This window comes from Monopterus albus, unplaced genomic scaffold, assembly GCF_001952655.1.
Source record: "Monopterus albus unplaced genomic scaffold, M_albus_1.0 scaffold7.1, whole genome shotgun sequence".
Classification (NCBI taxonomy): Eukaryota; Metazoa; Chordata; class Actinopteri; order Synbranchiformes; family Synbranchidae; genus Monopterus; species Monopterus albus.
The window spans coordinates 3,030,173-3,046,443 of record NW_018127887.1 but is presented as its reverse complement, the minus strand read 5'-3'; the positions used below and the strand labels follow the sequence as shown (position 1 = coordinate 3,046,443).

The window sequence follows — 16,271 nt, the reverse complement described above, 5'->3', positions numbered from 1 at the left end:
CAGGATCCCAAAAACCCACCCCTAATGTTCATTTCACACTTTTGAACCTTAGCCTAACCCAGCCCACCATCCAGTCATGTCCTGACAGAGAGGACCTTGGCGCAAATATCAGGTCAACAAAATGTTTGCTTTTTCCCCATCTAAGGTACCTGTCAGAGCTGTGCTGTGTAGACAGGCCTTTGGGTACAAGCCAGGCTACCTTCCCTGTGGTGAGTGCTCTTTTATCTGCAAACTGCAATATGTCATCCATCACCGCTGTGTTTAGCCTATCAGATGGGATGTCGGCTCAGTGCCATGTGGCTCTCCTCAGGGTGTTAAACTGCTGTCCTACCTGTACAATGAAGCACAGAATAACTGCAGCAATGAGAACTATCCAGTCCTGCTGTCGCTGCTGAAGAGCAGTTGTGAACCTTATACACGGTCAGTCGCTGTGCTATCCATACAGACGTGCCCTAAAAAAAACAGAATAATATAACCCAAGGACATGACTTTATTTCACTGATATGCAGAACTTGCTCTATAGATGTTTTTTTTTTTTAAGAGGCTGTTAGGACTGTGTTTAACTGTTTTTACTGTGCTTCACTCAGGTTTGTGTCAGACTGGGTGTATAGTGGCTTGTTTCGAGATGTTTATGGTGAATTCATGATTCAGGTCAACGAAGAGTACCTCGGTTTCAGAGGTGAGACGACACACATCCTGTCGCATAAACACTTTGGCTTTGGTCAGCAGGTTGTGAAAATGAAACGCCTGCCAGACACATTGTCTAGCAGAAAAAATAGATTTCATTACAGCCTTTATTGCCTGCTTGGATTTGTCCTTGTGTCTATAAAGGATGTCATGAAGTTATTGGACGATAATCAGTAGGAAACAGAATCAGCTGCCACAGCTGTGGGGACCAGAGCTATCTCTGCTCAGTAAGCCTCAGGGACTAACACAAATAAATAATGCTCCTTTATTCTTTTCAGTTGCTATACCATGCTGGCTGACAAAACATTTTCTGAAATAAATGAGTTTTTTTTTTTTTTCCTTACATTTCTGGTCTTGTAACTGTTCTTGACAAATGTGGACTGACTGAATTAGTTTTTTCTAATTAATGACTTGTCTCCTTGAGGAGAGCAGAAGTATAAAGGAGTACAGACCTCGCTGTACTATGTAGTAACTGCCTGGCCAATTCTCTGTGTTGGTTTTGTTGCTTTGCTTACGCTGCTCTTCGTTGCCATGTCCCGTTTCATCTGTATAATAGTTTTTCACTGTCAAGACAAGATTTTATAGGCTAGATTTTATTGTTTGATGTAACGGAACATTCATTTGTCACAACACAAGTTCAAATTTAATTCTGTGCATTACAGTCAGAGCTGCAATAACAATTATTTTTTGTTACTGTATCTCTTAAACTGTAGGTTATTTTCTTAATTTACAGTTTAATCATTTTGTGTATATATACCATAAAAATGCCCATTACAGTAGCTTAGAGTAAAAGCTGACATCAGCAAGCGTCTTGCTGTGTCTGACTAACAGTTCAAAACTGAAAAATAATTCAGTTTACTTTAATGGATGATCAGGAAAAGCAGTGAATTCTTGCCTTTATGAGCTGGGAAGCCATCACATGTTTGTCAGCTTTGCATAAAAAATGACTTAAAAGATGAATCAGTTGTGGAAATAGTAGCTGGTGATGTTTTTTTTTTTTTTTTATATCTGCTGTTGTTGTGGGTTTAGATGCAATAATAAAATGGTGTTCTGATAATAAACTTTATATCTTTTAGTTTTGAACTGTTGGTCAGCCAAAGCAATCAATTTGGTAGTGCCACCTTGGGCTCTGTCAAAATATTATGGGTATTTTTCACTATTTTGTTGAACATAATTATATATAACAAACACTGGAGAAAATTATTAGCAGTTTAAAATCCTTTGAAATGTGAATGCTTCATTTTGACACTGCTCCATAAATACAATTTTATATGAATCATTATAGCCTGACCAAATATTGTATGTCATGCAACACCTCATGCAAGGTCAGACCATCACCTCAGCTTTCTCTGGCTAAGAGGTTCATTTGCTCATCGGCTACACCTCATCAACTTCTGCATTCAACCTCTGCACTTCTTGTTCTTGCCTTTTGGAGGACATATAAATGTCATCGTTCTCCTCGAAGTCCATCGACCAAGGGAGCAATCAACAACTAAGCTCCCTTTACAAGCCGCAGGCTTTCTGTAAAGAGCTGTGGAAGCTCAGTGTGTTCATGTTCTCTTATGCTTTTTGCTTGGGATCAGTGAGCTAAGCACTAACATTTTCCAAGTGTTAATTCAAGCAGTCAGTTTTGCCATGCCCCGTAACACATACTAACAAGGAAAAGTGTTGGGCCCGGCGCAGACTGAGTATTACCCCAGCACTGTTACTTTTTGTACTTTAGTTGTGAGAGTGGTGTAATGTTATCGGAGATGTAATGGGCCAGTAAAACTGCTTGGTCTAAACTATAGAATAGACTGTAACATGCATCTTTGGCTTTCTGCAGACAAACACTTCTGGGTTCAAGGCTACACTCTGATCTCAATGGATGTGGAGGACTGTGTTCCGATCTTCCTGAGACACATCGCCAATGACGTGTATGTCTGCGGAAAGACCATCAACCTCCTCAAGATCTGCTGTCCACAGGTTTGTCATTTACATTTGACACATCCATATATACAGATGGTGAATTTTATGCCACTGAATGTTGAATAAATAAATGTAAACTAAATTATATTCTTCATTTATTCATTACATAGAGAATGTTGACTGCTGTTTGCAGTGAATAAATTAAGCTTATAAAATGTTCACCCTTAAGATTAATCTACCTTATTAGATTTGTTTTTCCTGCTGTTACCAGCTACTCCATGCACTGTACTACTTTAGGGAGGGATGCACAGATTAGTTCTGACATTAGCAAAATTGACAAATTATCCATCTGCCACAACAATGATTCTACCTTTTTTGGAAATCCATACTATCCACAAAGGGTGGGACAAATGATCAATACTGTGCTATCTGGGAACACGGGCTTCTGTAAATCATTGTCAGTACACTGTCATTAGTTTTATGATACAGTCTCTTTTGTTATTGCAGACATTTGAGCTGAACTGTTCTACTTTTCTGTCATTGCTGACTTTCTTCCTTTGTGGCAGAGATATCACAGGGGGTTAAAGATTAATCAATTAGTTGATACAGAAAAAAAATCTGTAGCTATTTTGAAAATCAAGTAATTTTTAAAGTAATCAGCCAAAAATGCCAACTATTCCCTAGTTCCAACTTCCACAATGTGAAAATGTCTGTTTTGCTGTATATCAATACAAACAAAATATTTTGGAGTTTGCTAAAACTTTAAGCTTGATTTACTGTACGGTTCTACATTTAATCTATGTATAGCCTACGCCATAGGCTATGTAAGTGTCCTACGCCATTGTGAGAATTTATACTGTTGCACTGGTGTGCCTGTGTCGCCCTGTAGTTGCACCGTCAAAACACGAGTTGGAGGTGGTGTGTCCATGTCACTGTGTATGTTTCTTCGCAACTTACTAACAATAGCGAATGAAACTGAGCAGGTCGTGTTGGGGTTAAAATTAATAGATGTTGAACAGTTACTTTTACTGAATGACTCCAACACAGACAAGAGAGAAGATGTGGGAGGAGATGGTCTGTACAAACCAGCTGAGGCAGAACGAGGGGGGATTTTCCTTGCTTGTCCAGCCAGTGGGGAGCGTGAACAAGGAAGTGCGACACAGCCAATCAGTTGTTGTGTCGCTGCAGTGTACAGTTACTTTTCTGGAGTGGTGCACGTCAGGCTCTATGGTGTAGAGTACAAGGCGACACATTATCTACACTGTAGACACAGTGTAAGATTTAACGCAGAGCCATAAATCAAGCTTTAAGAAAAAGACTTATACTTGTATTGACATGAGGCTTAGCATGCCAGATCATTGCTCAGCTTCAGTGTTGCATTGAAATTTTTATATAATTGTATTTAATTTTCTCGCTTCTTTGGCGCACCTGCTGAGCCACCAGCAGATGATTTTTTTAATGACTCAACCTACCTGACCTAAGCCACAGGGCCTGCGTTCTGGACTAATTGGCATTCTGTAACCATAGCATTTCTCTGTGTGCTAATTTCCATTAGTGTTTGGTTGTTTTATTCGTTAAGAAAATGCAGGACAGCTATGAATACACTAAATTAAGGAGTTGGTTACTAATAAACTTGCTATTGAATAATAGATCAGATTGACGTGCCTTGTGTTACTGTGCTTTTATTAAAGATATATTGTGGCTGTCTTCTGAATGAAAGGCTTAATGCAATGCACTGTGCTGCTTTGATTTCTTTTTATATTTTTGCTTTTTCAAAATTGAACATTTATATATAAAACAACACAAAGAAAAGTAGAAAAGGGGGGATTCAACATTTTCTGTTGGCATGTAATAAAACATAATAATTAGACGATACAATTAGTGATGCAGTCAGTGTGGTTAAGGTGAAAGGAAGTTTCCATATTTCTCTTCCAGTAGGTATGTTTCTCTATTGGTAGGTAACTTTATTTCTGAAATTTTGGGGCCAGGGTCTTCTGATTTTCATTGTAGTCTTGCACATTTTTTGGCAATAAAATGTCTATAAAGTGAACCACGTATTAATTCCATGGATTTGTGATAAGGTATTACATACATTTTACCATAAACCATGTTTTTTGGTTTGAGACCAAGTAGAATAAATGAAGGTTAAACATATGAGTTACATTTGTGTAATTTAGATGGAGTGATGCTGATGCACCAAATGTCACTGAATTAATCTGTACCTTGAATTCAACGTAGTTGTAGCCCCCTCTTTGCACAGCTCACTACTTGGCTTCTCATTCATATTTTCCCTAGATCTCTCCTCCATATCATTCTGGATTTATTTGTTTTGTGATATCTCTAAAAATGAGTTGCACACGTCTGACAGCTGGCAGCACATATTTGGTTATGAAAGAAATTTGTTGAGATTGGTGTTTATAAAACGTGATCATCAAAATCCACCAAATGAGAGAATCAATAGACACTAGACACTAAAATCAATGAGATTCCTTTGTGGTGCTAAGTATCTGCTAACTTTGTGTCCACAGCACTACATCTGCTGGTCGGAGCTGCCCATGCCTCGCATTGCTGTCACTTTCTCCCTACAGGAGGTGGAGGAGATTGAAAGGGACTGTGCTATATACCGCGGGCGCATGGAGAGGATTGCTAAGCACAGTGCCATCAGCAGGGAGGAGCAAGTACGGACATAATTGTTTTCATGCAGTCTCACGTTTCTGTAAAGTATTTTTATATTGCTTCTCCTCACCATTGATCAAATTTCTTTAAGGACAGTTATAAAAATGTTTTTTATATGCACTAAACGTTTTTAGATGTGGCAATTAACATGGTGTAGTATCTTAATAAACACATCATCATGTCTCTGCTAGCTGACTTGGATTTTTAAAAATCAAGAGATGTCTAAAGTTGAGGGATGGAAGGCAAATGTGCAGTAGGATAAGTCATTACACAGGTATTTCCCTTAAGACAGACTGAGAGAAAGAGGAGTTTATTTTTTTATATAACATGATTGTGACATTTCCCCACAAGTACTGAGAGTTTCGACAGCAAGTCATTATAATGGTGTAGCTGAAGTTTGGGGCTTGTATGCTACGTGGTTTGGTGTAACATCTTACATTATATGGTGTGTGCTGCTTACTGGCAGGGTGGGGGAGGAGGGGTGAGCTACAGGTCAGGCAGATAGACCTTTGTTAATGATGAGTTCTTGTATGTCTATTGTTAGGCCCTGCGAACAGAACGAGCACGCCAGGAGCTGATCAGTCAGGTCAGAGAGTCAGCGGCCAGAACCCTGGAGAGCATCCGTGGTTAGTAATACACTTACAAACACATATGCACTGAAAAAATTATTTTATGTAGTGCTTGATGTACCATACATACACACCCTTGTCTCAGTGAGTATACCTTGAATAAATGGATCAGGTGTGAGTATAACCCAGACTCACTTCTCGACTCTTGACTACGAGAGTTTCATCAGCTCCATTCATTCCTCATAGGAGATCAGCAGAGAGGCACAGGGGCAATTGCAGTGAGGAATGCTTTGAATGGTTTCCAGTGCTATGGGCTGTGAAATTAAATCATCGCTCACACAGTTTAGCAAACCTCTCACGTCATTCATTACTTCAAAAGATGTGTGGCAAATTTTTGGAGGGGGGAGGGAAGATGGTTGAATGTCTGGCCTGATGCTCTGTGTGTCCTGGCATAAACATATGTGTGTGTGTCTGTTTGTATTAGACAGATGGTGGTGATGTCGCGTGTGTGTGTGCGCATGCATGCATGAGAGAGAGACAGAGATGTTATGTACTTTTCAATGTGGGAGGGGGTAAGCAGTCTGCTGTTATCTCCTTCACCTCCTGCAGGGCGCCAGGTGTCACAACGTCTGGCTGAGGAGGCCAAGAAGAGGGAGCGTTTTGAGGAGCTGAAGCAGCACCTGGAGCAGGAGCAAGAGGTAGTAAAGTGTGTGTGTATGTGAGAAGTAGGGGAAGAAGAAATATTTAGTGCGAATAAGAGATTTAAATTTGTGCTATTTGTGTTACTGCAAGTGCCTGTGTGAGAAAATGAGATTGTGAGCATTGATTGTAAGAGTAAGAAAAACTGTGATGGATGAAGAGAGATGAAAACGAAATGAGGCAGCTTCTTAGTGTTGAAGTTAATCAAAATGTCAGAAAACTTGGGGGGGGGGGAATCATGTAAAAATGTTGTTTGGATATGTTTCAGCTACAGCATTTGTGGCACTGATGCTGAAAGCACTGTGTGTGTGTGTGTGTGTGTACTTTGTATCAGTGGCAAAATGCAGCCAAGAAGAAGCAGGAGGAGGATGACTTCAGCTTTGCCAGAGAACTGAGGGACAGAGAGAAGAGACTACAGGCTCTGGAGGAGCAGCTGGAGCAGAGAGCCAGGTCTAACTGCTTTTACAGCTGCTGCTACTAGAGAAGTAGATGTTTTATTGAAGACTGGTTAATCTCTGTTCAGACTTTATTTGATCTAGAATATATTAACTGACTTTGTGCAAATATGATGGGGCATCAATTCCATCTGTGTAGGATTTTTCAGCAGCTGGACTTTTTCCATGCAGTTGGGATAACTGCGTGAAGCCGCAGCATGAGCAAATGTTATTAGAGCCTGGAATGTGAACATGGCGTGTGTGGTTTTTCAGACAATGGCTAAAAGCTGTTGCTTAGTTAGATGATATGCTGGAAATCAGAGTTTACCAAAGTTGAGGTAAGCACCCTATCATCTGCAGCTTTGTATCCAACCACTTCACTTTCTCTACCTCTTTCCTTGCAGTGTTACCCTGTGCAAAGAGTCGAAATTTTAAATGCTGAATTTATTTGGGATGTGCTAGGAAACTGTTTCATGCCATGTGAAAATAGATTTCATATTTTACAGCTTATTACCAATAAATCAATTGTAGATTATTAAAGCTATTGGTAATAGGTTATGGAAAAGCTATTACGGAGCTTGAAAGCAAACATTCACACAGACCTACAGTGTGGAAGCCCAGTACACTCATCAGAGTTCCTGATTGCTATATGATTTGCTCAGATTCAGATATAAATTATCCATTATTCAGATAAGACATACTATTTATAGTATGTGGTGGAATATCAGACTTGTCTGCAAAATTACATCAGCCGATCTATGTATAGGAGGAGTAGTGAATATTAACATTTTGCTGTCCTTATCTAAGTTGAGTATTAATATGAAACTAACAAGAGCAAAGCTATCTGTTCGCTGAATGGCCTGGTAGAAATTTATTAAAATCCTATTACAGGTTGCCGCCACATGCCCTGTCTCAAAGCGCATGACATTAGATAAGTGATTGACTTTCAATTTTAATTGTTAGTTGTAACTCTACATATTAAGCTTTTCCTAGACATGCATTTACTGCTCTGGATGGGAGCCTCAGCTAAATTATTTACGTGTAGCATGTGTGTTCCTCCACTCAAATTATAGGAAGGAACTGATTGCTCAGTACAGCCGTCTGTCAGAGGAAGCAGCCTGCAGAGAGAGACGGGCCATGTGGAAGGTGCAGCGAATGAGACTTTACGAAACCCGTGCTCAGTTCTTCATGCATGACAAGCAGCAGACTCAGGTTTGTAATAAACCAACATAGAACATGCAAGCAAAAAGTGACGAAGAGACTGTCATTTAGAGCTCTTATAACTTGCAGGCACTACTAGAGAAATACCCCTTAGGCCAGGGGAGACCTCCTGTGGAAGTGTTGCCATCTGTTCCCTCACTACAACAGACTGTACCACAACTAACACTGGTATGACACCACATGGGTTCTTGAATATGAACCTTGTTTTTTCTTTCATTTTTATGCTCTTGTAACATGCATCCTGTACACTTCCTCAAGTTAATATATTTTCTTACCAGGAGTCTCCCACTCAGAAGCCATCTGAACAGCAGCCAGCAAATACTGAAGAATCTGATGCTGTATCACCACCACCAGACCCATCTTCATGTACTCTCACCCCCTGTAGAGCAGACACTGCTCTCATCTCTGAGAACATTGATATCAATGATCTTCTCCCCAAGTCACCAAATCTTGACGGTCAGCAGGTTGATATGGCCCTACAAGACATTGGCTCTGACCTACCTGAAGCCTGCCCTATAGCACAGCTTGTTGACTATGACTTCAGTGCCCCCTTTAGTCCACTTGAGGGTATCGCTGGGCAGTCCTCAGCCCAGCCCCGCTCTCGCTGGGGACCTGCAGTCCACCCTGACTTGATTCACATCTCACAGAATATGTCTGAAGTACAGGAGAATGGCCCAAAAGCCACTCCCTTTGGTCATGTGTCCAAATCCAGCTTTCCTCCAGGCCAGTATACCCCAGAGGAGCCCGAAAATACATCAAGTGTTTACAGACCGCCCTTGCCAGCCTCAGTGCTGCTGCTAGATGGTGGTGGCTCAAACATGATCCACAAGCAAGAAAGAGTTGCATCTATGCCAGAACAGGGCACTGAAATGGGGATTTTGGAAAGTAAATTTGATGCAAAAGAAGATGAGATCAAATCTGTCGGGGATAAAAAAGAAGATGGTGTTGTTGACATTGCCCTTTCTACTACATCAGAGCAAGGCCTTGATAATGGTGACAGCAAAGTTGTAAGTGTTTCTGACTGTGGTGTTACATCACTTGAGGCAACATCGGATTCTCAGGATAAAGCTGGTGAAACGAATTCTTTGACACACATTCATGGTCATGTCTCCAGTGCACACCTAAAGGTTGGAGACCTGGTTTCAGGCATTGTTGCCCCTCAACCTTTACAGAGCATCCATGGACATCCCTCTGCTGCTCACATAAAGGTTGGTCAGTTTGTATCGGAGATAACTGCTCCTCTGCCTTCACCTAATTTAGTTCATGGTCACGCCTCAGATTCGCACATCAAGATTGGAGAATATGTATCAGAAGCTGATGCTTCTCTACCTTCCTCCAGTGTTTATGGCCACTCTTCTGATGCTCACATTAAAGTTGGAGAAAATGTTTCAGAATTCTTTACCCCTCTTCCTGCTCCGAATGTTCACGGTCATACCTCAGATGCTCACATCAAAGTTGGGGAGCTCGTTTCAGATGTAGCTGCACCACTTCCTATTCCTAGTATCTATGGTCACTCATCCGATGCTAATATCAAACTGGGTGAGTTTGTGTCCAACATAACTGAATCGAGACCTCGTTGGAGTAGACATGGGCACGCCTCAGACTGCACACTTCAACTAGGATGTGTAGTATCTGGAGCTGAACCAGCTTTGTCCCCTTTGCCTGGAAGTTCTTATGGTCACTCCTCAGACTCAACATTAGGGATTGGATGTGTAGTTTCAGGAGATGGAGCCAAACATTATCCTCTGCCTGGAAGTTCTTATGGTCACTCCTCAGACTCAACATTAGGGATTGGATGTGTAGTTTCAGGAGATGGAGCCAAACGTTATCCTCTGCCTGGCAGTGCTTATGGTCATTCATCAGACTCAACATTAGGCATTGGATGTGTTGTGTCCAAAAAGGCACCAGTTCCTTCACCTCTACCAAGCAGCGCCTACGGCCACTCCTCTGATTCAACGCTGGGCGTAGGTTGTGTGGTTTTGGGCATGGAGCCGAAAGCCTCTGCACTACCAGGGGGTGCTTATGGCCACTCATCAGACTCTTCACTTGGCGGTGGATGTGTGGTGAAGAGTAAAGGTGGAGATCAGCAGAAAACCGAGGGCAATGAAGATAGTAAAGGTATAGGTGATACACAACAGTATACACTGAGGCACACTGCAGTGTGTGTAGTAAGCTCAGTAGCACTTAGTAGCATTTTGCTCTGTCCTTTGGTGTTAAGAATAGTGTCCAAAAAATTATAATGTCACTGAAAGATCTGTCTATATCTCTTGCTCTTTTAGCTTCTAAGCCAGAGAACCTTGGTGAGCAGCTGGTAGAGGGCATGGGGTCCTGGGCAGCCGGATTCATGTCCCCTGGAGAAAAATCTGAGAAAGAATACCTGTTGGCTTTGTCTGCTCAGTATGAGGTGGAACACTATGAAGACTGCTACAACCTAATCGGTTAGTTAAAAAACATGACTGGCTCAAGATTAATAGCCCCTTTGGCTCGTAATTTAATCAGTTAATATGGTGCTTAAGACATAAAGGACTTTTGTACATTATATTCGCAATTCTGCACTCACACATAATGGTATCCGGCTGGGGTGTAAGAAATACCATTGCAGATTATAGTGTGTTCCCGGTTGCATTTGACGTTTAAAAACTTTAGTTGCAAAAAATGACTGTGTGGTGTTTCTCTACTCACCCATTTGACAAATTGAAACAATTCCACTCTTGTTGTTTGAAGAACGTTTATAGATAACTGTGCGTTGGTTTATACCTGCTGCTATTCTGAATTCATTCACAGGCATCTACAAGTACATTTATCATTGGCAGCAGAGAAAATGTAGCTACAAATAATTGCACAAACAGCATTAGATTGGAAAACACAAGGAGGCGTAGAGAACAGAACCTCGGAGAACTCCATGTTAACTTTATAGGACAGGATGTGGAGTTGCACAGAATAACAGACAAGTTTTGGAAAAGAATTCAGTCAGCTAAAGACAGAGAGAATAGGTTTGTGTTCTTACGAAGAATAAGATAACAGAGTTCATGTTTTGTATAAGGTTGGTTACCCCTAATAGTAGCTGAAGCCTAAACTTTATTTAAGCCTTTATTTTAAAACCTTACATGGGTTAATTTCATAGCCCTGTCTGTCAGCCAATTCTTGTAGCCTACAGCACATATCAAATTAAAACATTAAATGGGCTGCCGTAGTGTTCATGGGTCATTTACACACTATGTGCTGCCTTTCTACTTTCTGATGTCTTTTATATAACTTAATGAGTAATGTCTTTGTCTTTTAAAAAAAATTTAAAACATCATGTTCAAACTGCATAGAAATGAAAGTGATACACAGCACGATGGAGTCTGCTTGATGTAAATTGAAACAAGCATTTTTACATCTTCAGGAGTGACGCATTTGCAGAGGCTGTGAAGTATTTACTCTATCAGCAGGCACAGAGGCTGTATAAAATGCATTGATATTGCATTGAGGTATTATCCCTGGTTTATATTTGGCTGCATACTGGCTCATTGAAGTAATATCCTGTCTTTCTCCCTCTGTGTTTGCAGTTAAGTCATGTTGCTATTATTTATGCCAGGGTCTCTAAGAAATCAATCAGATTCTGCTCAGCCAAATACATCTTCCACACCGCTGATCATAATTGTTTAGGGGGTGTTACTAGAATTATAGAGGGAGGGTGGCCAAAAATAACAACAAAATTAAATCTTGCATAAAAGTTAGTTCTGTTTTAATGAAAATTGGAGTGATTCTTATGTTTGTTCCTGTTTTTGTGCATCGGAGAGATGTTAATTTTAGAGTTGTAAAACGAATATCTTTCACAATTTCCAAAAGCCCATGTCTTGTTTTGTTCAGCCAGTAGTCAAAAACGCAAAGATTTTCAGTTAAATATCATACAAGACTAAGAAATGCCACAAATGTCTACATTTGAGACAATGGAACAGATTGTTTCAAACTATTTTGCCTCATGTCTAGGAAAAGATGACTGGATAATATTTATTGAACATCTGTTCCTTTTTCATGTGACAAAACATGATTTTTTTTTCCTGATATTTAAACCAACAGTTTTCTGCAGTTTTGAGAGTGATATTGTGTCAGCAGCATGCCTTTCACTTCCCTCTCGTGCAGCTTCATCCCCTGAGTGTCAGATGCTGAAGCAGGTAACCCGGGGACCCTGGGGCCTTCCTATGGACCCCACGCCACACAGAGCTACAGACACCACTGCTGTCCAACTCAGCGAGATGGTTTCCCTGCCAGTTTTAATAAAACACTCTGTCACTGCCCCGCTCATCACACAGTGAGTGTCAGACTGAAAGAAAGCTGCAAGAGTAGAGGAACTTTTTGTGTTAGAGACATTACAGATGAAATATTTGAAAGTTATTGGAGTTTCTGAGGAAGTTGTGCTGATTTTAACTACAAAGTCAAGTACAACATTTAGAGAAATGCAGGTGTGAGGTTTTTTTTTTTTTACTGATTTCTTGTCATTTTCCTGCTACTTCAGGCCACTTAAACTGTACCTAAGCCCATTTTCTGCCCTGTAGGAATCATTTAAATTCTTATTACCTTCCATCTTTGCAGGATCCTTTTTTACTGTTTGAAATTCCATCAGAACTCCAGACAAGCTTGTCAGTCTTCACCTACAGTGTTTCTGCACACTGTGCAGTTTAGCCTTTGTGTGTAAAGAGATGGTTTTCTCAGGGGGTGTAGCATATTTTGCGTTGGAATTCATAACTCAAAATTTTATCCCATGCTTAAATGAAGCAGTGGAGTTGGGCAGAGATTTTCACCAATTTGTATCTCTTCCCTGCTGACTTTTCAGTGAAAGAGAGTCTTTCCTAATCCCACTTTGGTATAAATGTGAATAATTTAAAATACAGACAAAGTGCAAAAACACCAGAATATTCCCAGAGCTTCCTACAGTGCTGGTTTCCGTCATCCCCCACAACCTGTATGAAATTTGAAAGACAGCATCATTTTAGGTCCTGATTCCTGTGTCAGAACTTTTCTGTCTTTATCTTGGTCATGCTCTCTCCCACTTCCAACTCCAGTGTATCTTTAGTGAACAAGGCTGTGGTGGACTACTTCTTTGTGGAGTTGGGGGTGGAAAGACACTTTGAAGCGTTGCGCCACTTCTTGCTGATGGAGGATGGCGAGTTTGCACAGTCCCTCAGCGATCTGCTCTTCGAAAAGGTGATGCTCTCTCAGAACTGTTATTGTCACCTCTGTGCACAGAATAGGATGGTATATGCTGTTTTTATCTAGTTTATTGCATTCTAGGAGATAACGTATCAGAACAAGGCCCAAATGGTCTGATCTGCACTTTGTTAAACCTTTTTTTTTTTGTTGATGCAACTGTTGTAGTTGGAGGGCAGTTCTCTAGATATTCTGCAAAGTGCCTGCAAAAGGTCATATATATATATATTCCTAGAGCCTGTCTGTGTGATTATTCTAGGCATAGCTTCTTTAAAAAAGAGTTGACTACTAATGACTGAAAGGTGTCAAGAGCGTGACAAGACAACAGAATGACCACCCAACACTGCAGTTCTCCTCAGCTGTAAAAAGCATTTGAGCTCAGTGGGTTTTTTTCCTCATTGTTATGTATTTGCCACCTGCAATTTCAGTTTTTGGTTCAGTCTGAGAGCTCTTGTTAGCACTGTTTTTAGCACTTGTTTTCAGCAAAAAGCAGTAAAAGCTCAGTACACTACCTGCCAGTCTTCAAACAGGAGACTAACACAGTTAATGACTAGTTGGTGAAAATAGTGTTTAGCTGCTATTTACCTGGGTTTTCCTTCAGGGCTTGAGTGTTGGTGGAAACCCAAACAGAGGCTAAAAGGTGAGGGGTTAATATGTCAATTTTGAAGCTTGGGTTGTGCCCCCTGAAGACCAAAAGATCGGGTACTCTAGGTTTAAACATTAGATGCTTAAACTTATTGTTTTATATCTGATTTTTCTCTGTGCCTTTTTGCTGCACATAATGCATTACTGCCAGATTTCAGAACTGCTTACATCCTGGTGTGAAATAACACGCACAGCGTTTTGCTGACACCTTGGTGTTGTTCTGCTGAAACTTTCATGTACATCTGTCTCTTGAGGCTCATGAGACAGAAGGTTTTTGCTGCAGCCAAATACTACAGCAGCTGATTGCACTGATTAGCACACCTTCAACCAGAAAGGGAGATAATCACTGCAGTCAGCTACCTGTAGTGTGTGTTTGAAATGGAAATGTGACAATTTGAAGGCCTTGGTAGTATATCAAACGACAGTTGTACAGGTATGGGTAGTTATCCAAGCTTGACCGTACTTTATTTTTGACTGATGTCCCCCACCCAGCTGAGCAGTGGGCAGACGCCCGGTGAGCTTCTGACCCCCCTGGTCCTGAACTCCATCCTCAGTAAAGCCCTGCAGTACAGCTTACATGGGGACACCCCCCTGGCTAGCAACTTCACCTTCGCCCTACGCTTCCTCCCAGAGACCTTCTACCCACACGCCCCTGACTCTCTCAACTGTTTGGAGCTCCGCTACAAGGTGAGGCGATGTGTTTTAATGGAGTAACTAAATGATTGTGTATGCTTGCATGGTTGATCTTGACTCAGCACGAGTGGCAGTTTGAATGTGACAACCTGTCATGTATTGACAAACTGCTCTGGGTGTGGAAAATGGGCTTATCACACGTTTAAATGGTTGAAACTAGTAGATTGATTGGAGTTTGGTCTTTTAAATGATATGCACAGTGACTAATGCTGTACATATTGTCCTCTGCTCTTGTTCACTCCTGTGTTCATCACCATTCTATCTATCTCATGACTTTCCTTTCCTACTGTCTCCTTCCCTCTTTATTCCCCCTACATTTATCTCTTGCTTCATGTGTTTTGCTTTGCTTTCTCTCTTTTCCCCCATTCCTCTTCTGCTCAAACCCGTCTCTCACCACTCTGTCTTCTTCCCTTCACAATCCTCTCACCTCCTTTATCAACGTCTCTACACTCACACCTTATTTCTTCCCTTCCCTCACCTCATCCGTCACTCTCCCTTTACCTGTTTTTCGTGACTCCTGTTTCACTCCTGTTCTTCCTTTTGCACCACTTGCTGTCGCACTTTCACACACTTTTTTTCTTGTCTTGGTGTTTTTGTCTCTATACCTTCATGTCATCCCCCAGGTGGACTGGCCGTTGAACATCATCATCACAGACAGCTGCATGAACAAGTACAACCGTCTGTTTTCCTTCCTGCTGCAGCTCAAATATGGTTTGGAGCCTCCGTGATGTCTGGTTCCATCTCAAGAGAACAGGTAGGATGAGAGCTGTTGATTCAGGCCCAGCCCAGACTCCAACATCGAGAAAGAAGACTTAAGATTATTCCTGTTGTGTTTCAAGTGTGTGTGAAATATTAATGGAAGGGAATGTCGCTATTCTTTTGTTTTATTAATATGAAGCAAATGTGATACCAACTGGAGTGTTGTGAAGCAGTGTGTTTCTCTCGGTATTTGTTAACGTAAGCAGACTAACCTGATCACACTTTGGCAAAGAAAAAAGAATGAGAATGCAATTATCATAACTATTGCTTCTGCTATCACTTATTTACTACAGTGGGTACGGAAAGTATTCAGACCCCCTTAAATTTTTCACTCGTTATATTGCAGCCAAATGCTAAAATCATTTAAGTTCTTTTTTTTTTCCTCATTAATGTACACACAGCCCATATTGACAGAAAAACACAGATTTTTTTGACATTTTTGCAGATTTATTAAAAAAGAAAAACTGAAATATCACATGGTCATAAGTATTCAGACCCTTTGCTGTGACACTCATATATTTAACTTAGGTGCTGTCCATTTCTTCTGATCATCCCTGAGATGGTTCTACACCTTCATTTGAGTCCAGCTGTGTTTGATTATACTGATTGGACGTGATTAGGAAAGCCACACACCTGTCTATATAAGACCCTACAGCTCACACTGCATGTCAGAGCAAATGAGAATCATGAGGTCAAAGGAACTGCCTGAAGAGCTCAGAGACACAATTGTGGCAAGGCACAGATCTGGCCAAGGTTACAAAAAAATTTCTGCTGCACTTAAGATTCC

The 16,271-nt window shown here is 40.9% G+C and overlaps 1 protein-coding gene across 1 annotated transcript in view; it reads left to right on the top strand.

Moving 5' to 3' along the window:
• The window catches only part of tubgcp6 (tubulin gamma complex component 6), a 30,873-nt gene that overhangs the window by 8,963 nt on the left and 5,639 nt on the right, over positions 1-16,271 (top strand). Inside the window, 14 exon segments of the mRNA XM_020621229.1 lie at positions 2,513-2,652; positions 5,124-5,273; positions 5,816-5,897; positions 6,450-6,538; positions 6,874-6,989; positions 8,047-8,185; positions 8,264-8,362; positions 8,473-10,312; positions 10,474-10,632; positions 12,323-12,491; positions 13,243-13,384; positions 14,525-14,719; positions 15,349-15,431; positions 15,433-15,479. Coding sequence (XP_020476885.1) covers positions 2,513-2,652; positions 5,124-5,273; positions 5,816-5,897; positions 6,450-6,538; positions 6,874-6,989; positions 8,047-8,185; positions 8,264-8,362; positions 8,473-10,312; positions 10,474-10,632; positions 12,323-12,491; positions 13,243-13,384; positions 14,525-14,719; positions 15,349-15,431; positions 15,433-15,479 — 3,450 coding nt within the window.